General features: G+C 60.6%; 1 protein-coding gene across 1 annotated transcript; it reads right to left on the reverse strand.

Annotated features, from left to right (window-relative positions):
• Nucleotides 1-4749: 4749 nt before the first annotated feature.
• On the reverse strand, nucleotides 4750-14254 carry LOC135174450 (ubiquitin carboxyl-terminal hydrolase 36-like). Its single transcript, XM_064141719.1, has 15 exons — nucleotides 14188-14254; nucleotides 13577-13798; nucleotides 12880-12990; nucleotides 12320-12422; nucleotides 11670-11737; nucleotides 11174-11244; nucleotides 10766-10848; nucleotides 10557-10668; nucleotides 10120-10260; nucleotides 9748-9848; nucleotides 9319-9457; nucleotides 8865-9170; nucleotides 8104-8229; nucleotides 6885-7064; nucleotides 4750-4764 (listed from the first exon to the last, which is right to left on the reverse strand). The coding sequence occupies exons 1-15, from the start codon at nucleotides 14252-14254 to the stop codon at nucleotides 4750-4752; spliced, it is 1845 nt and encodes a 614-aa protein (XP_063997789.1).
• Between the last annotated feature and the right edge of the window lie 8950 nt (nucleotides 14255-23204).

Consider the following 23204-nt stretch of genomic DNA (forward strand, 5'->3'; position numbering starts at 1 on the left):
AAGCCTAAATAAAAGCAGAGCAAAGGCACAAAGGAGAGCAAAAGCAAACAAAAGGCAAAGTCAAAAAGCTACTCAAAAGCACAGCAAAGCAATAACAAAGCAAAGCAACAGCAAAAGCAAAGCAAAGAAAATATGGAAAGCAAACCAAAAGAAAAGCAAAAGCAAAGCGAAAAGGGAAGGGAAGGGAAGGGAAGGGAAGGGAAGGGAAGGGAAGGGAAGGGAAGGGAAGGGAAGGGAAGGGAAGGGAAGGGAAGGGAAGGGAAGGGAAGGGAAGGGAAGGGAAGGGAAGGGAAGGGAAGGGAAGGGAAGGGAAGGGAAGGGAAGGGAAGGGAAGGGAAGGGAAGCAAAAGCAGAATAAAAGCAAAGAAGAAAAAAAAAAACCAAAGAAAAAGAAAACAAAAACAAACAAACAAACAAAAAACCCAAAGCAAAAGTTAACCAAAAGTAAATTCAAAGCAAAATCAACAAGCCAACCATAGCCAAAGCAAAGCAAAAGTAAAGAAAAAGCAACGCAAATACAAAACAAAGCAACAGCAAACAAAGCAAAAACAAAAGACAAAGCAAAGTCAAAAAGCTAAGCAAAAGCACAGCAAAGGAAAAACAAAGCAAAGCAACAGCAATGCAAAGCAAAGCAAAAGGAAGAAGCAAAGCAAAGCAAAAGGAAGAAGTAAAGCAAAAGGAAGAAGAGAAGCCAAAGGAAGAAGAGAAGCAAAAGCAAGAAGCAAAGCAAAAGGAAGAAGCAAAGCAAAAGGAAGAAGAGAAGCCAAAGGAGTAAGAGAAGCAAAAGGAAGAAGCAAAGCAAAAGGAAGAAGCGAAGCAAAAGGAGTAAGAGAAGCAAAAGGAAGAAGTGAAGCAAAGCAAAAGGAAGAAGCAAAGCTTTTGCTTCCCTTCCCTTCCCTTCCCTTCCCTTCCCTTCCCTTCCCTTCCCTTCCCTTCCCTTCCCTTCCCTTCCCTTCCCTTCCCTTCCCTTCCCTTCCCTTCCCTTCCCTTCCCTTCCCTTCCCTTCCCTTCCCTTCCCTTCCCTTCCCTTCCCTTCCCTTCCCTTCCCTTCCCTTCCCTTCCCTTCCCTTCCCTTCCCTTCCCTTCCCTTCCCTTCCCTTCCCTTCCCTTCCCTTCCCTTCCCTTCCCTTCCCTTCCCTTCCCTTCCCTTCCCTTTTCGCTTTGCTTTTGCTTTTCTTTTGGTTTGCTTTCCATATTTTCTTTGCTTTGCTTTTGCTGTTGCTTTGCTTTGTTATTGCTTTGCTGTGCTTTTGAGTAGCTTTTTGACTTTGCCTTTTGTTTGCTTTTGCTCTCCTTTGTGCCTTTGCTCTGCTTTTATTTAGGCTTGCTTTGCTTGTTGATTTTGCTTTTTGCTTTGCTTTTTTTCTTTTGCTTTCTTTGCTGTTGCTTTGCTTTCTGATTTTGCTTTGCTTTTGCTGAGCTTTTTGCCAAGCTTTTTGCCTTTGCTTTGCTTGTTGCTTTTGCTTTGCTCTGCTTTGCTAGCTTTACTTGGCTTCCTTTGTTTGCCTTTGCTTCACTTTGCTTTGCTTTGCTTTTCTCGGGGCCGTGTGGGTCAGGTTGTTTTTGAGAGCTGTCTCCCAGGGAGAACTCTGCTGCTGGCGCACCCCTGACTTAATTGCAGCTGCTCTGATTTGCTGCTCCACTTCTCCCTCCTTCTGTTCCGTGCTGGCAGTGCAGCTGTTGCTCCTTGTCTGCCCTGGGTTGGAGTGGATGAGCTGAGCCCCCCAGGGGCTGTCCAGGGAGCCGCTGCTGCAGCAGTGTCCCTGCAAGCGCTGGAGCAGAGGTTGCTCTCTCGGCCGGGGCAATGTGCACTGCTTGGCGCAAGCAGGGAGAGCACAGCCACGAGCACAGGCGCAGAGGCCTGTCCTGCCGGGGGGTCGGCACCTGCTGGCTCTCAGGGCTTGGTGGCCTGGGGCAGCTGTGAGTTGCTGAGCCAGGCTGGGGCAGAGGGCCAGAGCTGCTCGCCAGGCGTGGCTGCCCTGTGCTGTGGTGTTTGTGAGGGCACAGGGCATGGGTGGGCAGGGGAGGCTGTAGAGGTGCCAGCAGGCAGCGCTGCCCCAGCACAGCCTGGACCCATCGTGAGCTGTGTTGGTTTGAGGCTAATTGGAATATCTGCATGAGAAAGATTAGATGCTAGGCTGTGAGAAGGAAACAGTGGAGATGTCTGCTGCACTCCTAGGCTTGCTGAGGTGTGTAAGAGCAAGCACACGGGCACAGGGAAGACAGTCAGGGCCTGGCTGTCGGAGTCTGTCGCTGTCTGTGTTTTCTCCCTGGGCTTCTGCCGCTCTGCTGGGATCTGTGTAACCCAACCAATCCTTCTGCTTCTAACGCCCCTTGCCCATCCTCCCAACTCACCTTGCACGTAAGGCAGACCCTGGGATGAGAGTGGGGGGTGGAAAGAAGGTGGCAGGGTGGTTGGGAGCCCCTCCTGGGCACTCTGGTTTGTGGGAGGGCTGTTGTGTTTCTGTATCACTTTAACTTGTCTACTTCTGTCTGTAAGTGTTGTAGATCTCTGCTGGTGCACTGTGCCAAGCTGTGGCTATGAAGCTTCATCCCTTGAGTGCCAGCCAGCTGGGTCTAGTCTGGCTGCATTCATTGTGTAGGGGGCAGGTAACTCCCAAAGCATCCCATGAGAGCAGGTGTCGGGGAGGTTGGGCTGGACGAGGGCTGGGAAGAAAGACAGCTCCCTGGGCTTGGGTTCTTAGCCTGCATCGAGGGCAAAGCAGGGGATGGCCTCCAGAAGGGAAAGATGGCCTGGAAAAGGGCAGCATCAGGAGGGGGCAGAGAGGAGATGGGGGAGAAGTCAGCAACATCTGCTTCTGCAGTCCAGCTGTGCCCAGCCTGCTGGCTCACACCCTGCAGGAGGCTCGGGGGACAGCAGCCAGGGACAAGCTCCTCGTGCATGCCAGCCCCTCTTTTCTCCGCCACATAGAGGGGAGAGAGCACACTGGGAGATGAGCTGTGCTGTCTTGGCTACCTCCTTCTGCTCAGCTGTCACAGGGTTGGAAAAGAGACATTTAGAGCCCAGGTAAGAAGGGTGAAATAACGAGAGCTGCTGTAATTACCCCGAGGCCAGGTCAGAGCCATCAGAGCCATCCAGCAGGTGCTGTGTTGAGAGGACAGGACTGAGCAGTTCCTCCTCTCTCTAAAGGCTGCAAACGTTTCCTGTCTAATCAGTAACACAAGCTGGGGAGGAGCTGCCACGAGCCAGAGGAGCTGATGGCTTCATCAGGGTGGCAACAGCTCTGCCTTTGACGTGTGAGCAATTGACTGTGGCTTTGGGAGTTTGGGTTTTTCTTCATGCTGTCTTCCATGCAGTCACCTTCAGGCCTGTTCTGGTCTTGTTTCAGGCTGTGCTGAGGCAGAGCACAATGCTGGTACTGCGGACAGCCCCCAGCTGCTGCTCTGGCAATCAAGACAAATGTAAAGCCAATCACTGCAGGCTCCAGCAGCTTTTACTCTTGTGAGTGGCTCTGAGCGAAGAACTTGAGGCAGCTGAGTCCTCGTGGCTGGATGGTTGGGTTGTGCCTGGTGAATGTGGGGCAGGCTGTGGATGGAGACTGCCTGGACTTCAGCAAAGCCTTTGCCACCGTCTGCCACAAGCAGCTCCTGGCCAAGCTGGCAGCTCCTGGCTTGGACAGCTTCACTCTGTCTCTGGGTCAAGAACTGTCTGGAAGGCAGGGCCCAGGGAGTGGTGGTGAATGGTGCCACATGCAGTTGGCAGCTGGCACTGGTGGTGTCCCCCAGGAATCAGTGCTGGGCCCAGTCCTGTTCAGTATCTTTTTTGATGATCTGGACGAGGGGATTGAGTCCAGCATCAGTAAGTTTGCAGAGGACAGCAAGCTAGGAGCAGGTGTTGATCCGTAGGAGGGTAGCAGAGCCCTGCAGAGGGACCTGGCCAGGCTGGATGGGTGGGCAGAGGCCAATGGGATGGGACTGAACCAGGCCAAGTGCACAGGGTTCTGCGCTTCGGCCACAGCAACCCCAAGCAGCTACAGGCTGGGGACAGAGTGTCTGAGAGCAGCCAGGAAGAAAGGGAGCTGGGGGTACTGGTAGAGAGTAGCTGCAGATGAGGCAGCAGTGTGCCCAGGTGGCCAAGAGAGCCAGTGGCATCCTGGGCTGGCTCAGGAACAGTGTGGCCAACAGGACGAGGGAGGTTCTTCTGCCCCTGTGCTCAGCACTGCTCAGGCCACCCCTTGAGTGCTGTGTCCAGTTCTGGGCCCCTCAATTCAAGAGAGATGTTGAGGTGCTGGAAGGTGCCCAGAGAAGGGTGACAAAGGTGGGGAGGTGCCTGGAGCACAGACCCTCTGAGGGGAGGCTGAGGGAGCTGGGGGTGTGCAGCCTGGAGAAGAGGAGGCTCAGGGGTGAGCTCATTGCTGTCTACAACTACCTGAAGGGAGGCTGTAGCCAGGTGGGGTTGGTCTCTTCTCCCAGGCAGGCAGCAACAGATCAAGGGGACACAGCCTCAAGCTGTGCCAGGGGAGGTCTAGGCTGGATGTTAGGAGGAAGTTGTGATTGGCATTGGAATGGGCTGCCCAGGGAGGTGGTGGAGTGGCCGTGCCTGGAGGTGTTCAAGAAAAGACTGGCTGGGGCACTTAGTGCCATGGTCTGGTTGACTGGAAAGGGCTGGGTGCTAGGTTGGACTGGCTGAGCTTGGAGGTCTCTTGCAACCTGGTTGATTCCAGGGTTCTATGAACAGCAAGAACTGCTGGAAAACTGAAGCAAAGAGTTCCTCCTGTCTGCCCACCGTCAGAGTGGCTCTTCCTGCATGGGGAAAGCACAGAGGTGAGCAGCAGAGCTGCAAGAGAACTGCTGCAAGATGGAAAGCAGGTGGGAAAGCAACCCTTGTGCAAGGGCGTTCAGATTGTCACTGACTGCAGCCCTCTGTAAAAATAGGCTTCAGCAAAAGCTCTGTGGCATTTGCATGGCTGTGAGGTCTGTCAGAGTGCAGGGCACAGAGGGGTTTGTGTCCTGTCTTACTGTGCTGGACTGTAGCTTGCACTGAAATTGCATCTCTAGAAACAGGTAAGCTCTTGGCTGCACAAGTGAGGTGCCCAGAGCGCAGGAGAAGCTGAGGCTCCCTCTGCAGTGGTATTTCAGTGGCGCTCCACTGCTTGCAGTGTAACTGCAGTCTGGGTGCCTGTTCCTTCCCTAGCGGACAGGCCTGAGCTCACAGCTGCACCCCTCACCCCACAGCAGACCTGGGCAGTGCCTGGGGAGGCCCAGCAGAAGCTCCTGGCACCCCTGGCTGCACCCATGGCAGTGTGGCAGACGGAGCGCCGCTTGCCCCAAGACCACAAGCAGCACCATGCTGGAGAGAAAAGGGAGCTCTGCCCTTGCAGAGGAGCTGCTGTGCTGCACAGGTGGCCAAGAGCCCAAAGCACCCCTCCAGGGAGTGCAGAGTGCCAGCTGTGAAGAGCCAGGCCACTGCCAGGGCTGTCCAGATCAAGTGCCAGTGCCATCTTTATTTGCATCAGCACCAACTCCACAAGAAACCAATCCCCGCTCTGGGCTGCGCATCCAGGCTTGCACTCAGCCTGCTGCTAAGGCTGGACAGTTCCCCTCTGCTCAGCAGCCTGCAGGCCACGGGGCCCTGCCCTTGGTCTAGCTCTGCTCTGGGCACTTCCCTGCCTCTCTCCACACCAACTGCTCACTGTCAGACAGGCTCCTGCCTCTCCACACCCAGCACCCTGCGTGCTTAGCAGGATGTGCAAAGGGTCACAGCTGGAGTCCAGCCTTGGAGAAGGTGTTGGACCTTGCAGCCAAGTAAGGCCCTGACTGAGAGCAATGCCCACCCAAGGGACTTCAAGAGCAAACCTAAACCAGGGGTGTCCTTCATAGCAAATTCCAATGTCTGCTCAGTAAAACTTCCACACCTTTAACATAGTTTGTATTTGCTTTATTTGACTATGCCAAAAAACAACTTCCCCCCCCCCCAAACAGTGAGTCTGCAACTAGGTTGATGCAGGTCTGCTCAGCACCACTGACAACATCACTGCAGCACAGCAGCCATTCATGTGTTTAGACAGAAAGAATAAATAACCTAGAGCTAAGCCACTCAAGGATCAGAAACACCTTTTTGTCCAAAGGTTGCCAAATCTAGCCCAGAATATGCCCAACTGCCTCGTAGCAGAGCGCAACACGCCGCAGCCATCCCGTTCCTTACGCCGGGGTCAGAGAGTGGCAGGGCCTGTGGTTCAGAGCCACCTCTCCTGCAGAGCAGGCACCATCGAGAGGTCTCCACCTGTCTGTGTTCCTTCAGAACAAGAATGCTGAGCCTGGCAGTAAGGGCATAACCTCACAGCCGCAGGAACCACTCCGCAGCGAGAGGACATCAGCTCCTGCTGCCAGCTGCTGCTGCTGCTTGGCTGCCTGCTTCCGCCTGGCACTGCTCAGGGCCTCCCTGATGGAGCCTTCTCGTTTTAGGAGGTGGTGAAAGGGGAGACAAACTTCTCACTCTCCTCTTGAGTGCTCTCCTCTGCAGTCCCTGCGCAGGGTGGGCAGGTGGCGGCTGTGCCTCAGCAGGCTGCTCGCTGCCTCTTGCTCTCCCTTCCTCTCTGCCCTGTGCTTCTGCCTGCACGGAGCTCATCTCTCCTGCCTGAGCAGCAGCAAGAGCAGAGGCAGGGATCGTTGTGAGGGAAGCTCAGAAGAAAACCCCGACAAATCCCCCTGCTTTGGCCTCCATTTGCAGTGCAGCTCTCAAGGCTTTTCCGTTGGCAAATGCTGCCCAAGCTCCCCAGCTGGACTGGCCTTGCTCCAGGCCTGGCACAGCTCTGCTGCCCTGACAGCAGCACCAAGTGATGCTGGCAGTCACCAGGACACCTAAGGACTGCCCCACAGAAGCTGAGCCCCACCAGAGCAGGGTCCCCACCTGTCCTACTCACCAGCTGTGCTCCAGCCTGCTCCAGCTCGGACAGCTTCTGCCGAAGCTCCAGCACCTGCTTCTCCTTCACAAGCAGTTGCTGCCTCAGCAGCTGCTCCTGGCTCGGCGCCTGGGGCATTGCAGCAGCAGCTGCAGCAGAGGCACCAGAGGTGGCAGAGGGAGCTGCACTGGACTCCTCTGGCTGCAAACAGAACAAAACCTCTTACGCTGCAACTCGTGATGGAGTCAGGGAACCAGGGAACTCTTTGGGCTGCAAAGAGCCCCCAGGGCAGCAAGCCCAACCCTCAGCCTAACACCTGTGGCCATGGAGCAGCCAGCAAACTGACCCAGGCAGCTGCAGGCTGAGGACTGCCAGGGCTGCCAGAAGCACTCCCATCTGCAGGCAGAGGTCTCACTGGCCAAGCAGGATCCAGTGCCTGCACTCTGACATCCAGTGCATGCAGCTCCTCCAGAGGGAAAATCCTGTGCCATGTCGAGCGCAGGAGGAACAAACTCTGCCGAGTGTCTCTGTCCACCTGAAACACCAAAAGAGCCCCAGGGCTCCTTCAGCTCACTCCAGCAGTGCCTGAAGCTCTGCTGGCAGCAGGAAGGTTTCCTTTCTTTCCTGTCTCTCTCAGCACTTGGCCATTCGCACAGCCTGGCCTGGCTCTGCAGCCTGTAGCAGCAGTGCAGCTCACACCCCCGCGCCCCTGGCATCAGACAGAGAGGCTCAGCTCTGCAACTGCTCTTCCCAGGCCCTTGCCAGGCTCTACCACTCTCCATCAGCACCCGAGGAGCACTTCCTGACCCCTTGCCCATGACCAAATTCTCCTCTCCCTTGCCCGGTTTCCCTGGAGAAAGTACAGCGACAAAGCTCTTGCGAAGCCACAGCTTCTGGGCACAAGAACTGAGCCCAGGGCTTGGGCTCAGCTCTTCGGCCCCTGCAGGACTTTCTCCCACCACATGCCAGCCCAGGGCTGTTAGCCAGCATTACACCCACTCTGCTGCAGCAGCAGAGCCATCTGTGAGCCACAGACCAAAGCTCCTCATAGGGCCAGTGCCCACTTTGTTTGCTCACACCAGCAGCAGGGACAATCTCCCACAGCCCAGAGCCAGGGCAGGGATTTAGCAAAGGCAACCAATGGGGATGGTTCAGCAGCCAAGAGCACCCAGCCCTGGGCACAGAGTTCATTCCCCAGGCACAGACTCTCTTCACCCAACTCCCCTGGCAGTGCAGAGACCTTCTGGAAGGCAGACACAAAGGTTTCCACCAGCTTTGGGGCAAAGGCCTTCAGGTATTCTCCTCCCACGTTCTTGAGGATGGAATCCATCAGGTAGAGAGCAGGGAGCTTCTGTGCTGGGGGAGCCTGCAGGGAGGAGAAGAAAGGGAGAGGTTTAGCACAGCAGAGGCACAGCTGAAGAATTTTAAAGAGAGAGAGTGGCAGGCCCAGAGCCCTCTTTTGGGTTCCACTACAAACAGCAAGTCGCTGGCCTTGGGTTTCCTGCTGGTGCCAAAAGGCAATCTGGCAGAGGGCTGCTGAGCTCAGAGCAGAAGGGGACCCTGGAGCAGCCAAGGCTCTGTGCCAGGAGTCACTGCCACTGTGCCTCAGCCTGCGCAGCAGTCGGGCAGGGAAGCAGCAGAGCCTGGGAAGGAAGCTGCTGGCAGCCACGGCACAGGAAGGGGAGCTCAGCACTGCTCCCTGCTGCAGAGCTCAGCTCCTCAGGGCAGCACAGAGTCAGCAGTGCAGTGGGGCTGGACCGTTGAGGTTTTCTCTTGCAGGCAGAGCCAGCCCCTGGGACAGGCTTGCAGACAGCTCTGACACCGCAGAGCTCAGGGCAGGCTGGAAGCCACCCCTCAGCCACTGCTGCCCTGCTCTGCCCCGCTCTGCCCTCAGCACGACATCTCCCCAGCCCCTGCTAGCCCCCGAGGCCACCCCAGGCTGCTGTCCAGCTGCTCCCCCAGCAGCACAGGCAGCAGCAGCAGGCAGTGGAAGGTGCAAACCTTGGCCACTCGTGCTTCCACCAGGGACACGATGCTGCTGGCCAAGGCCACGTTCTGCTGTGCCAGGAGGGTCAGCCTGGCGATGGAGGATTTGCTGCTGCGTGTCAGGCCCTGCAGCTGTGCCCAGTAGTCCTGGCACACAGCTGCTGAGCCCTCTCTGCTGGGTGCTGGCGACCCAGCAGGCAGCTTTGGCAGGGTGGGGCTTCCACTGCACAGCTCTGGCTCCATCCCAAACAGGCTGTGGGCCACAGGGACTCCAGCCTCCTCCAGCCCAGGCGGCTTCTCCCCTGGCAGCAGCCCTGGGCCCTAGACAAAGGAAGAGGTTGATGGAGAAGTGCAGGAGCCAAGGGCATGGCAACCCTGCCCTGCCCAGCCCCTCCCTGGCACAGCAGGCAGAGGGGCAGCAGGTGCCAGCACCCGGGGGCGCTGGCCAAGAGCAGCCTTCAGGACTCACCTGGCCCATCCCTGCTGAGGACAGGGGCTCCTTGGTGACAGATTTCCTGTCCTCGCTGTGGACACCGCCAGTGCAGCCGGGCAGGCTGGAGGCAGCCTTGGCAGTGGGCCCCTGCCAGCTCCTCCTGGGGCTGGGCACCCTGGGGAAGGCAGAGAAGGGCTGGCGTTAAGTGCCAGGGCTTGAGCCACTGCCAGAGACGCGCAGGAGAAAGAGGAGCCAGAAGCTGCAGGGGTGAGGTGGTCCTGGTGCAGAGTAAAGCCATGCCAAGGGGCTGGCCCTCTCCCTGCCACCCTCCTCTGAGCCAGGGCATGCAGAGGGCGTTGGGGCTACCTGGGCCAAGCTCTTTCCCACAGGCAGCCCTGTGCTGCCAGCCCTGTCCCAGCTGCTGGCAGCAGGAGACAGAGGGGCAGCAGGCAGAGGCACTCTCACCTCTGGTAGAAGAGCAGGTAGGGCTGCTGCCCCAGGACCTCTTGGATGCCCGCGGGGCACACCCGCTCGTCGTTCATCAGGTACCACTGCCCACTGCTGGCCTGCAGGAGGAGCAGAGAGAAGGGGGCTGGGCTGTGCCCGGGGACCTTCGTGGCAGCAAGCACGGGCAGAGCTCCTCTGCCCAGAGCCCAGAGGAGGCCCAGGCCAGGCAAGGGGGCTCCGCCAGAGCGGCACCTCCACGCTTCCTGCGGCAGGGCACGGCCTGTGTCCCCCCCCACGCACCTCTGCTGAGCAGCCTCCTTGCTGTGCCCTCCAGGGACCCACCAGCACCCCTTAGCCCTGAGGGGTGCCACGACAGCAGCCTGGGCTCACCTTCACGTAGCAGTAGTAGTGCCCTGCGTGGCAGCTGTGCCCAGAGTGCACCAGCACCGCATAGAGGCTGTAGAGGACGGGGTCCCCGCGCGGCACAGACAGGTAGGGGCGGACGTTCAGCAGCATGGGGTACGCCACGGCCTGCAGGGAGAGGCTGGCTCAGGAGCCTGCACAGGGCATGGCCTCAGTGCAGACAGAGCAGCTCAGCTGGCCTAGCAGTGCCACCTCCCAGGGGAAGGGCACGCACCCTCCCTGGGCAGAGGTGGTGCTGAGGAAGGTGGCCGGAGAAGCCAAACTGCCCCTGCACCGCAGAGCTGGGCAAGGGCTGCAGGACTGTGGCAGAGCTCAGGCTGGGCACAGGAGCCCTGCCAGCCTGCTCTGGGCAGCAGGAGCTTGGGCCAGGAGACAGCCTCAGCCCTGGTTTGCCAAGCACTCACCTTTGTGATCTTCCCTCCCCCAAAAGGGGCAAAGCGCTTCAGTGCCACTGTGAGGACGTTGGCAGCTTGGTGGATGCTGAAGCCTTTGCGGGCAGACACCTTCTGCTGGCACCTGCACAGGGAGAGCTCCAGCTCTGCAAGCTGTGCCACCACCCAGCTGCCTGCCAGCAGCACAGCCGGGCCCCTGGCGCCCGCAGCCCCGCACTCACCTGGCACACATGTAGGCATTCTCCCCGCACAGCAGCTCTGGCTGCACAAACTGCTCCAGCGCCTGCACCACGCTTGTGGCCTCCTGCAAGGGCAGAGCAGAGCTCAGGGCACCGGCGGCCTGCCCACGCCACAGCCCCGAGAGATCACGCAGAGCACGGGCACAGGGCCGCAGACCACAGCAAAGCCCTGAGTGCCACCAGCTGGGCACTGCCCAGCCCCACGAGGGGCGGCTGCAGGGCCCCCAGCAGCCACTGGCCTGCCAGGCAGAGAAGGCAGCGCAACAGCGGCAGCTGCTTCCCTCCCGCCCGTGCTGTGCCTTGGCACTGGCAGCTGCAGGAGCCCTGAGAGCAGCCATGGTGCAGCTGCAAGAGCAGCCCCAGCAGAGCAGAGCCCCTGCCCAGCCCTACCCCGATCTCCAGTGCCAGGTCCAGGTAAGGCTCGTAGGTGTCCGAGGTGTTCTGGCACTGCAAGCACAGCACTGCAAAAGAAAGAGCAGTGGCCACAGCCTGGCATGGCCTCTGCACGCACCCACCCCAGCACAGCCCAGCCCAGCCCAGCCCAGCCCAGCCCAGGCGGCTGCAGGCTACCCCCTCTCTGCATCTGGGCTCTGGGACAGCAGCACCAGGGTTCACAGCCTGGCCAGGAGGAAAGCTGCCAACTCCACCGTGCCCTGGCACAGGCAGTGCTGCTAGGCAGCTGGCAGCAGGGGCGGCTTTGCTGCTGGCAGTGAAGTGGGGAGCCACAGCCAACAGATGTTTCCATGCCCACAGCAGGGCTCAGGGTCTGCAGGGACCACCAGAGCCAGCAGCTGCAGCTGGGGATGGTTTGCACACACTCAGCAGTGCTCCCAGAAGGGAGGCAGCCCTGAGAGCCACAGGCCCAGCAGCTGGCACCAGCACTCACCACGGGACCGCAGGGAACCCCCAAAGATCTGCTGGACCAGCGTTGGGGCCTGGCTCTGCCCATCCAGCCTAGGGACAGGAGCAGCAGGTCTCACACAGCCCCTCCACAGCAGCCTCCCCTCAGGGCCCCCTCTGCGTGTCCTCAGCACAGCTCCCCGGTGTGCTCTGGCCAGCAGACAGCTGCAGAGCTCCAGAGGCAGAGGGAAAAGCCAGGCTGCTCTGCCAGGGCCATCGCTCAAGGGTTGGCACCAGGCTCCCATGGGCACCTTCCTCCAGAAGGAGCAGAAGCTGCTGGCTGCAGCTCGGAGCTGGCCTTGGCAGAGGCAGCGCAGGGCCCAGAGGAAAGCTGCTCTCTCGCAGCCCCAGAGCTGGACCTGAGCCAGCTGCAGCCCTGGCTTCCTGGGCAGCTGGCACAGGAGCCAGAGCCAGAGCAGCCTCAGGACATGGGGACAGCACCACAGCTCTGCTGGGGCGCAGGGGCCAGCAGAAGGGAGAAGGTGGCCTGTGGCACAGAGGGGCAGAGAGCTGGGCCGTGCAATGAGGTCCCTGACAGCCAGTGCCTCCCCTAGCAGATCAGCCTGGGGGACACCTTCATCCCTCCCACGGGCACAGGGCACTGGTGAGGGCACAGGGCAGCAGGGCCCCACATACTGGGCACAGCCGTTCCCGCAGGCCTGCTGCATGGCGTCAATGGCGCAGCGCAGGAACTCGTGGGCATCCTCCTGCCTCCGGAGGCTGAAGTGCTGGGCAATGTCTGCAGGAGAGGCAGCCTCAGCAGCTGCTGCAACAGATGCAGCTCCTGCCCCAGCAAGCAGGGCTCCAGGCTCTGAGCCCCCTCAGCCCAACCCTGGGCTCAGGCCCACGCTGGCTGCGGGAGAAGCCCTCCCACAGCCCATGGAGCCCCCAGCCCCTGGCGGGCTCTGAGTCACCTCAGCAGAGCTCTCTGCCAAGGCCTGCCCCATCCCAAAGGGTCTGCTCCAGCAGCAGCCCCTGGGCCCCTGCATGGCTGCTGCAGGGCAGGGCAGAGCAGAGCAAGGCAGGGCAGAGCAGGGCATGGCTGGGCAAGGCAGGGCAAGACAGGGCAGAGCAGGAGCAGGGCAAGGCAGGGCAGAGCAGGGCAAAGCAGGGCAAGCCAGGGCAAGGCAGGGCAAGGCAGTGCAAAGCAGGGCAAGCCAGGGCAAGGCAGGGCAGAGCAGGGCAGCCACCCTTACTCTTGAGGTTCCGGATGATGGCCTCTGGCTTTATGGCCTGGCCGCTGCTGGCAAAGGCCTGCCCCACGTGGGTCTGCATAGTGCAGAGCATGCAGAAGCCTTCTCGGTGACCTGGAGCAGAAGAGCAGAGGACAGGAGGTCGGGGACAAGGCCAGGAGAGGTGGAAGCAGGACAGAGCACGGGAGGGATCTCTGCTCCCACACAGCTCCGCCACGCTCAGTGCTTCCTATGAGCTCTGTGCTGCAGCACAGCTCTGGGGCACCCTGGGTACACAGGGACCAACACACATCACCCTGCCGGATGCCATCCCACTCACAGCACCACTGCAACCCCCCAGAGGAGACAGCAGCCATGTGGATGGGAAGCAGGCCACAGGCACTCCCTGGAGGAGCCCAGAGGTTGGCCCGGAGGGCAGATGCCAGCAGAGCCCTGCAGACAGGGTTGTGAGCCCTGTGTGCTGCCCTTGGCCCCAACTCAGCAGCACTGCTAGGGCCAGGAGAACACAGCAACAGCCTCTGCTGGGGTCAGCAGGGAGCAGACAGGGCACAGCCCAACGCTCGCAGCCCCTGCCAGGGCCACGCGCACAGGTGTCGAGCACAGCGCGGGCAGCAGGGCGGGCAGGCGGCTCCTGCTGCCCACGGGCACTGCCACCCCGGCACTGCCAGCCCAGCAGTGCCCCCCACTGAGCCCCACTCACAGCTGCGGCCGTGCTCCCCGCAGAGCAGGTAGCTGGCGAGCGGCGCCGTGTGGGTCAGGCACTGCAGCGTGGCGTTGAGGAAGCAGCTGCGCCCCAGGTTGCGCAGCCCAGCGCCCACCCCGCACAGCCGCGGCCACTGCATGCAGAGGCACCCCCCGGGCAAGGGCACCTGCTGGGGCACGGGCACCCCAATCTCTTGTGCTGCCTGGGCTTGGTCACTGCCTGCAGGGAGGGGAGAAGGGCGGTGAGTCACAGGGCTCAGGAGCACCAGCAGCCCCCTGGGCCCTCTCTGCCTCCCCTGCTTGCTGCTCGGCTCCTCCTCAGGGCTGCAGTGCTGCCTGCCAGCCTCGACCCAGGGCCTCAGCAGAGGCTGCTGCCCCCACGGCTGCTGCCCCTGGCATCAGAGGCCACCGCTGCCAGGCTCAGACCCTGCCTTCTGCTGCCACAGCTTGCTGGGCGAGGCAGGCAGGGGCCAGCCCAATGCCCTTCCTCACCCGGCTCCAGCCTGGTGACCCCTCCTTGCCCATCTCCAGCTTGCTGCTCCTTCCCTCACCCAGCTCCAGCCCAGTACCCCCTCCTCACCCAGCTCCATCCCAGTGCCCCCTCCTCACCCAGCTCCAGACACTGCCTCTTCGCTGCCAGCCCCAGCTCCTGCTCCAGCTTCTTCCCTCTCCGCATGCTGCGGCTGCACTCGGTGGCTTCGACTCAGCCGTCCCAGGCCACTCAGCTCCCTCCTCCTCCTCTTCCTCCTCCTCCTCCTTCTCCGGCTCCTGCTCCTCCTGCTCTTCTTCCTCCTTGCACTCTGTGTCAGCTGAGGCAGAGCTGCACCTGCTGGTTGGCAGCAGTGCCCGAGGTGGGCAGGACCTGCCAGGGCATGGCCCTTGGGCTCTGTGGTGTCCATCGTGTGCTGGCAGCACGGCTGGGGGGGCCTGGCTCTGTCCTGCTCCAGGAACTCAGCAAACTCAACTCTGCCCCAGCGAGGCCACATCTGGAGGCCTGGAGTTGCCCATGGGCCAGCAGTGTGCCCTCATGGCCAAGCAGGCCAATGCTCTCCTGGGGGCATGAAGAGAGGGGGGCCTGCACCCCTCTGCTGTGCTCTAGGCAGGCCACAGCTGGAATCCTGCCTCTGCTTCTGGGCTCCCCAGCTCAGGAGAGATTGGGAACTGCTGGAGAGAGTCCAGGGTGGGTTTGGAAGATGCTGAGGGGCTTGGAGCAGCTCTGTGAGGAGCAAAGGCTGAGAGCCCTGGGGCTGAGAGCCTGCGGAAGAGCAGCCCCAGAGGGCATCTGAGCAGTGCTCAGCAGGAGCTGAAGGGTCTGTGGGGGGCAAGAGGCTGGGGCCAGACTCTTGTCACTGGTGCCCAGGGACAGGACAAGGGGCAGAGGCCAGAGACTGGAGGCTCCAGCTGAAGAGGATTAGAAAATTCCAGCAGTGAGGGTGCTGGAGGCCTGCAGCAGGCTGCCCAGACAGGTGCTGCAGGCTCCTTCTCTGCAGATTCCAAGCCCACCCAGGTGCCTGCTCCCACACATCCCCCCCACACATCCCCCCAGCTCTTCCTCAGCTCCCTCTCTTAACCATGCCAAGGCGCCTTGGCTTGCCAGCAGAGCTGCCTTTGGCTCACACAGAGCCGCCTGCTGCTTCCTCTCCACATCCAACCTCTGTGCTTCTCCTCCACTCTCTGTGGCTTCCAAGCACATCCACACCCCCAGCACCCCAAGCCTCACCCTGTGCCCCCCCCGACACCACCTACCAAAGCACCTGGAAAATGCCAACTGTGTATTTTCCAGTCAAACTGGACCCCAACACCTGCTGCCAGCACACCCATCTCAGGGCACCTCTCTCCTGCTAGGGACTATTCTCAGTCACCAGACCAGGCTCACCTAAGCCAGGCACAAAGTGCCCAGGCAGGTTTTGCTCCTTGGTCACTCTTGGTGCTCTCAACTCCCTTTGCAACTCACCCCCCCCCCCCCCCCCCCCCTTGTCACTGTTCCCCTTGGGTTTGCCTCTGCTCTGCCCACATCACTCACCTGGGGATTGCTCAAGGGCAGCTCCTGCTGCCGAAGAACTCGGGTGAGACACAGACACCTTAGCAGAGGCTCTCCCCCTGCCACAGGCTCCCAAGCTCCACTCTCACCTCCTCACCAGCCCAGCCTCAGCTCAGCTCTATGAGGTCACCCAGGCCTTGGATACACAGAGCCCTGGTTACGGGGGGGGGGGGGGGGGAGGGAGGGGCTGGGGGGGGCGCTACCCACAGAGAACCAGCTCAGGACTGCACCCCCCACGGTTCAGAGCCTGGGCACCCCCCAGAGCAGTGCCCAGAGCTCATGTGGGCCTCAGCCCAGCCCAGCCTGCCCTGCTCTGCCTTCCCCTTGCCTCTGGGCACCTTGGCACCTCCAGCAACCCAAGCAGCCAACAGCCCCCAGAGCCAGGCCAGGGCAGACAGCAGGGCACAGCTCCCCACAGCCCCAAGGGCACCTCCGCAGCAGGGGCAGGTGGAGCAGGGCCCCGTGCTGGAGGGGGGCCCAGCAGCAGAGAGCAGCAGCAGGGCACTGGGGCCATGGGGCCAGCAGGCAGCTCTGGCCCAGCAGCAGCAGCAGCAGCAGCTCATGAGGAAGACCATGAGGAAGAGTCCCAGAAGCAAAGAATCAGGGCTTGGAAGGGACCTCCAGAGACCACCCAGCCCAACCCCCCTGCCAGAGCAGGAGCAGCCAGGCCAGGTGTGATGGTTTGGGGGTTACCCCGCCCCCCCACACTTTTTGTTTTTCATTTCACTGCCTGTTATCTAGTTCTTCTACCAAAACATTCCAGCTTGCTTCAAACTAGCACACCAGGGCACCCAGGAGCACATCCAGGCAGCTCCTGACTGGCTCCAGAGCAGGAGACTCCACAGCCTCTGGGCAGCCTGCTCCAGGCCTCCAGCACCCTCACCCCAAAGAAGTTCCTCCTGCTGTTGAGGTGGAACCTCCTGGGTTCTGGCTTGTACCTGTGCCTCCTTCTCCTGTCACTGGGCACCACAAACAGAGCCTGGGCCCTGCTTGGCACCCACCCCTCAGCCGTTACAGACATTCCTGAGTTCCCCTCTCAGCCTTCTCCTCTCCAGACTAAGCAACTCCAGGGCTCTCAGCCTTTCTTCAGAGCAGAGATGGTCCCGTCCCTGCAGCATCCTCTCCTCGCAGCCCCCATGGGGCTCTCCCCAGCAGCTCCCTGTCTCTCTTGAGTGGGGGAGCTCAGACCTGGACACAGTAGTGCAGGGGTGCTCTCAGCAGGGGTGGGCAGAGCAGAGGGGCAGGAGAACCTCCTGTGATGGTTTGGGTCTTCCCCACGCCCCCCCCACCGCCCCCCCCTTTGGAAATCGCCCAGACTGGGCTCAGCGGCTCTGGGAGCTGCATGAGGCTTTATAGTTACAGCTTAGCACAAGCTACAAGCAGGTATTTACAACAGCTGCAGCTACAGGCAGGAATCGACAAGTTAAAAGGCACTGCAGAAACACAACAGCCCTCCCAGAAACCTGAGTCCCCAGCAGGGGCTCTCAACCACCCTTCCACCTCCCTCCCACTCCTCAATCTCAGCCCAGATCTTGCCTGATGTTGAAGGCAGTATGGAGAGTCGGGCAGGGGCGTTAGGAAGCAGAGGGGTTAGTCACACAGACGGCAAGTTAGGGCAGAGAGAGAGAGAAGCTCAGCCCAACACCCAGACAGCAACTCTCTTCTCTGTGCTTGTGTTCTTGTTCTTCTGCATTGCAGCAAGCCTAGGAGTGAAGCAGACATCACCACTGTTGCCTTTCCCCAGCCTGTAATCTCGTTCTTCTCACCAAAACATTCTAGCTAGGCTCAAACCAGCACACCTGCCTAGAGCTGCTGGCCACACTGCTCCTGATGCAGCCCAGGCTGCCACTGGCCCCACAAGGGCACACTGCTGTCCCACGGGGAATGTGCTGCCCACTTGGGCTCCCAGTTCTTTCCTGTGCAGCTGCCTTGCAGCAGCCCAAGCCCAGGCTGTACTGCTGCCTGCTGTTGCTCCTCCCCAGCAGAGCAGAGCCCCAGGGAGCAGAGCTCCATCTCCGTGGCCACCTCTGCCCCTCACCGCTGCGGCAGGCTCCATCACCTCGGGGGCAACCACAATGCAGCTGCTGTTCCCCAGCAGCCCATGCTGCTGGCACTGGCAGTGGGCCTGGGGGCAGCCCCTGCCTTGGTCCCCACTTCCCCATCCCCGAGCCTCTCCCCCTCTCCCACAGTGTGCCCCTGCCTGTCTGCCCACCCATGGCAGGGCGGCAGTGTGGCACTGCCCTGCGTGAGCAGCCGGTGCTGGTGGCGGCAGAGAGCCACATCTCCCCCTCCCTGTCTGCGTGGGTGCTGCCCATCAGCCTGCTGTAGGCACCCTGGGCACCGCAGGGGCCTGGCTGCCATCAAGGTCACCCACCAGTGGGGCACTCTCCAAGGCTGGCATGCTCTCCACCAGCAGCAGCTGGATGGTGCTGAGGCCCAGCAGCACACCCCCCCCCTCCCCCCATCAAGACCTTCTCCCCCGAGCTGGCCGGCCCAGAGGAGCCAGGAGGTGCCACGAAGGAGAGCATGACGGGGGCAGGAGGAGGCTGAAGTTGCAGGAGGCAGGTGGCTCTCCAAGGTGGCAGTGGCAGCAGGGCAGGCTGGGAGCAGCAGCTGTAGGAGATGATGCCCTCAGGGCCAGCACAGCCAGCTCCTGCCACTCCACGCTCCCCAGCAAGTCCATCAGGTGCCCAGTGCCCATCTGGTTCTGGAGGTCGAGCTGGTTCCCAGAGCAGGCCCAGGAGCCAAAGGTGAGCTGTGTCTGAGCTTCCCTCACAACGATCCCTGCCTCTGCTCTTGCTGCTGCTCAGGCAGGAGAGATGAGCTCCGTGCAGGCAGAAGCACAGGGCAGAGAGGAAGGGAGAGCAAGGGGCAGCGAGCAGCCTGCTGAGGCACAGCCGACACCTGCCTGCCCTGCGCAGGGACTGCAGAGGAGAGCACTCGAGAGGAGAGCGAGAAGTTTGTCTCCTCTTTCACCACCTCCTACAACCAGAAGGCTCCATCAGGGAGGCCCTGAGCAGTGCCAGGCGGAAGCAGGCAGCCAAGCAGCAGCAGCAGCAGCAGCTGGCAGCAATTCTGCTCAGAGTCAGCAGGTAAGAGCTGGTCGTGCCCAACAGTTTGCTGTGCAGCAACATTTGGGTGTGCAGCAGGAGCTGCTTTTGTTGCCGTGCAGAGCAGAGATTCTCCTGCAGAGCTGGCAGGCTGGGAGCCAGCTGGCAGCTCAGACAAGTCCTCCTCCCTGCCCAGCTGGTGCAGAGTTTCAGGACAGGGATTGCTGCTCTTGAAGAAGCCTTTGCTAAGAGTTGGACCTTTCCAGCTGGCTGTAGCTGAGTTGGTTGGTGCCCAGGGGCAGAGGGCAGCTGAGTGCCATCAGGGTTGGTGGCCTGAGAAGAGCCCCGGGCCCTGGGCAGCCCTGCGGTGCTTGCATTCAGCTGGCACAGGAGGGAATGCTCCCCAAAGCTGACAGACGCCACCAGTGGAGCCCCAGCAGTGATGCCGGCCAGAGGTGCAGAGCGAGCGTGGGCCAGCAGCATGCTCTTGTGCCCTGGCAGCTGCCAGTGCTGCCGAGTGGCCTTGGTGGGCTGAAGGCTGCACCGGCAGAGCAGAAGGGCTTGGGCTGAGCTGAGCAGAGGAGCTCCAGGGAAAGGTCAGCAGGAGGAGGCTGTTCCGAAGCTTTCCCCTGGGGGGAAAGGAAGGGGGCAAAGGTTCTGCAGCCATCTGTGCCCCCCTGGCAGGTGCAGGCTCTGTGCCTGCAGTGGCTGTTGCCCAGGGGCAGGTGGTAGCAGAGAGCCCCTGCAGCTGCGCCAGATCTGCCCCCATGGGCAGCGCCCTGTTGGAGCAGAGCTGAGCTGGGCAAAGTGAGCTCCTGTCCTGAACGCTGCCACGGAGAGAGTGAGGAGAGCAAAGGGCTTGCAGCTGGAGCTTGGCCGCTGCCTCCCGCCCTCGCCGCCGGGCGGGAGCCAGGTGCCGCCCAAAGCAAAGATGGCGCCCGTGGGCGCGGCGTCACTGCGCCACTTCCGCCCTTCCTGCCAGGCTCCCAGCGCCGCTCTGCGGAGCCCAGCGGCGAGCGGGGCTGGCCCTGCGCGCCCCAGCGCCGCCGCGGGAGGCTGCAGCCGCAGGTGCCGCAGGCGGGAGGCGCCGTCGGGAGCCGCCGTGGCCGGCCAGAGCCCCGCTCCGGGTGGCCCCTCAGCTGCCCTGCTGCGGCTCCGGGGCGAGAAGCAGCCAGCGGAGGTGCCCGGAGCGCCGCCATGTGCTGCAGCGCTGCCCCAGCAGCACCGAGGCGTTTGGCTTGGAGATGCCCTTGGAGAGCATCGAGTGCAAGCCTTGTGCAGCTGTGCCAAGTGTGTGAGGCCAGGCTGCATGTGGCTGTGAGCAGCCTGATCTAGTGTGAGGGGTCCCTGCCCGTGGCAGGGCGGTCGGCACTGGGTGACCCTTGGGGTCCCTTCCAGCCCTGACACTTCGGTGGGTCCACGGTTCTCAAAGCTTCTCTTGCTGCCTCTCCTACCTGTTAGTGTACTCTGGCTGCCACCTTCTCTGCAGAGGTGTGCAGACTGGGCTGTGCTAAAGCTCTAAGCTGCAAGGACAGCTTTTCTGTGGCCCTGGTTAGCAGAAAAGACGCCGCTCTGTGGGGCTGCTTGTCCACAGCTGAGAGCTGTAGGCTGCTGCAGCTGCCTAGGCAGTGAGTTGAAAGGGCACTGCGATGTTGCCGGAGCTGCTTTGAGGTCTCCTTGGAAGGCAGACATGGCAACATGGGTTGGGAAACAAAGCAAATGAGACTCCCTTGCTTCCTTGTGCATGGCTGTTGAGCTTTCATCCCGCACCTTGGGTGTGAAGTCCATTGAAAAGCAGCAGGAGGCAGGAGAGGTGTTGGTTTTGTCACTGAGATGGGAAGCTTTTAGTGCCTTCTCGTGCTGCTGTAAATGCTTTTGCTGAGCACCAAGTTTGAGCCCCTGCAACGGGAGCCTCCTCAGCTGTACCCCTTCACTTTGGCCTGCTGCAAGGTGAGGTGGTGCCGCATGGCCAGTAGGAAGGGGGAGAGCTGCTCAGCTGCTGCCATTGGCTCAAGATGGTTTTTCACCCCCAGTGCCTGTGCAGCCTTGCTGCTTTGACTCGTGCTGTCACAGTCGGTAACGACGACGGTTCGCTGCCCACAGGTGCCACCAGCGCTGCAGGCAGGCAGCCAGAGGCTAAAAGATGAGCACGGGGCCTTGGCCAGAGTTCCCAGCAGCCTTTCCCCAGAAAGGGTTTCCTGCAGCAGCAAATGCCAGCATTGCACATCGGGAGGAGCTGCAGTGGAGCATCCCAGGGCAGGCAGTGGCAGCGTGGGGAGATCCCCTGGGGGCTGGCATTTTCAGCTGTCCTGCCAAACAGCCTCTCCCCTGGGTGCTGTTGTGGATCAAGAGCATTGTTTGTGTTACAGTGCAGCTGCGGAGAAGATGACACGAGTGAGAAATGGTTTCCAGCTCCAGCGTCATCAGGAAAGGGTCCACGGCCAGAGGCGCCTCAGCCGTGTCAGCAGGAAGCCTTGGTTGTGCAGCAGCACTTGGACAGCAACCAAAGCTTTCAGCTCTCACAGCAGACAGTTCCTCAGGAACGTTTGTGTTGTGCCACAGCTCCCAGGTTGTTTCTTCTGTACTCAGTTTTTCTTGGAACCCTACGTTTGGGTTTTGTTTCCTGTTCTCCCTTCTAATGCTTCCTGTCCCAGATTTTGCTGTGCAGTGTTTGCACAGCTTTGCCACTTGCAGAGAGCACCAGAGGCTTTTCAAGGTCCATCTTGCTGTAGCTGCCTGGAGCTGTGTTGCCCAACCTGAGCTGTTTGGTGGAGCATTTTGCTGCCACTGTTTGTGCACCCCTCGTTTACTTCCTACGCAAAAGGCTTTTGCAGGTCAGTTGGAAGCGGAACTGTTCTAAGAGTCTTGTTTGCTGCCTCTATTGGTCACTGCAGACAGACAAAGGTCTGTAGTGAGAGGTGTCAGATCCTGTCGCATCCATTTGAGCAGGTACTGAGTGATGCTGTGTGCAGAAGTGTGGACTGGTTGGCTTTTGTTTCAGACCACCACGTGGCATGCTTGAATCTATTTCCCTCTTGCAAATGCCTGTGAATGCAGCTGGGGCTGCTCCAGAACTGTGTTTAGCACAAGCTCATGAATTCTTAGGTATAAAGACTTTAGGCATTGTACATTGTCTGGAGCCCTCTCTCTACAAAAGCTCTAAGCTCTACCAAATCCTTTTATTATCTTTCCCTCCCTTGGTTGGTTGTTGGGTTTTGTTCATTTGATAGCGTTCACCTTAATAGAAAATACTGCATCACTGTAACTGCTTCCCTACGTTTCCCAAGCTGTGTTTCTCTGAGTGCTACCTGTTGTGCCAGCCAAAGTCATCGACTACATGATCTGCAGACCATAACCCTGAGACTCAGTTCACGTTTGTGTGCACTGCTGCTGCCCTGGGAGCAGGATGCCACTGGATACCACCACCCTGTCAGACACATTCAGTGGCCTCTGGAAACAAAGTGCTGCAGCAGAATGGGTGTAATGCTGGCTAACAGCCCTGGGCTGGCATGTGGTGGGAGAAAGTCCTGCAGAGGCCGAAGAGCTGAGCCCAAGCCCTGGGCTCATTTCTTGTGCCCAGAGGCTGTGGCTTCGCAAGGCTCAGGTCCAGCTCTGGGGCTGCGAGAGAGCAGCTTTCCTCTGGGCCCTGCGCTGCCTCTGCCAAGGCCAGCTCCGAGCTGCAGCCAGCAGCTTCTGCTCCTTCTGGAGGAAGGTGCCCATGGGAGCCTGGTGCCAACCCTTGAGCGATGGCCCTGGCAGAGCAGCCTGGCTTTTCCCTCTGCCTCTGGAGCTCTGCAGCTGTCTGCTGGCCAGAGCACACCGGGGAGCTGTGCTGAGGACACGCAGAGGGGGCCCTGAGGGGAGGCTGCTGTGGAGGGGCTGTGTGAGACCTGCTGCTCCTGTCCCTAGGCTGGATGGGCAGAGCCAGGCCCCAACGCTGGTCCAGCAGATCTTTGGGGGTTCCCTGCGGTCCCGTGGTGAGCGCTGGTGCCAGCTGCTGGGCCTGTGGCTCTCAGGGCTGCCTCCCTTCTGGGAGCACTGCTGAGTGTGTGCAAACCATCCCCAGCTGCAGCTGCTGGCTCTGGTGGTCCCTGCAGACCCTGAGCCCTGCTGTGGGCATGGAAACATCTGTTGGCTGTGGCTCCCCACTTCACTGCCAGCAGCAAAGCCGCCCCTGCTGCCAGCTGCCTAGCAGCACTGCCTGTGCCAGGGCACGGTGGAGTTGGCAGCTTTCCTCCTGGCCAGGCTGTGAACCCTGGTGCTGCTGTCCCAGAGCCCAGATGCAGAGAGGGGGTAGCCTGCAGCCGCCTGGGCTGGGCTGGGCTGGGCTGGGCTGGGCTGTGCTGGGGTGGGTGCGTGCAGAGGCCATGCCAGGCTGTGGCCACTGCTCTTTCTTTTGCAGTGCTGTGCTTGCAGTGCCAGAACACCTCGGGCACCTACGAGCCTTACCTGGACCTGGCACTGGAGATCGGGGTAGGGCTGGGCAGGGGCTCTGCTCTGCTGGGGCTGCTCTTGCAGCTGCACCATGGCTGCTC

Source organism: Pogoniulus pusillus, unplaced genomic scaffold, assembly GCF_015220805.1.
Source record: "Pogoniulus pusillus isolate bPogPus1 unplaced genomic scaffold, bPogPus1.pri scaffold_64_arrow_ctg1, whole genome shotgun sequence".
NCBI classification, from domain to species: domain Eukaryota; kingdom Metazoa; phylum Chordata; class Aves; order Piciformes; family Lybiidae; genus Pogoniulus; species Pogoniulus pusillus.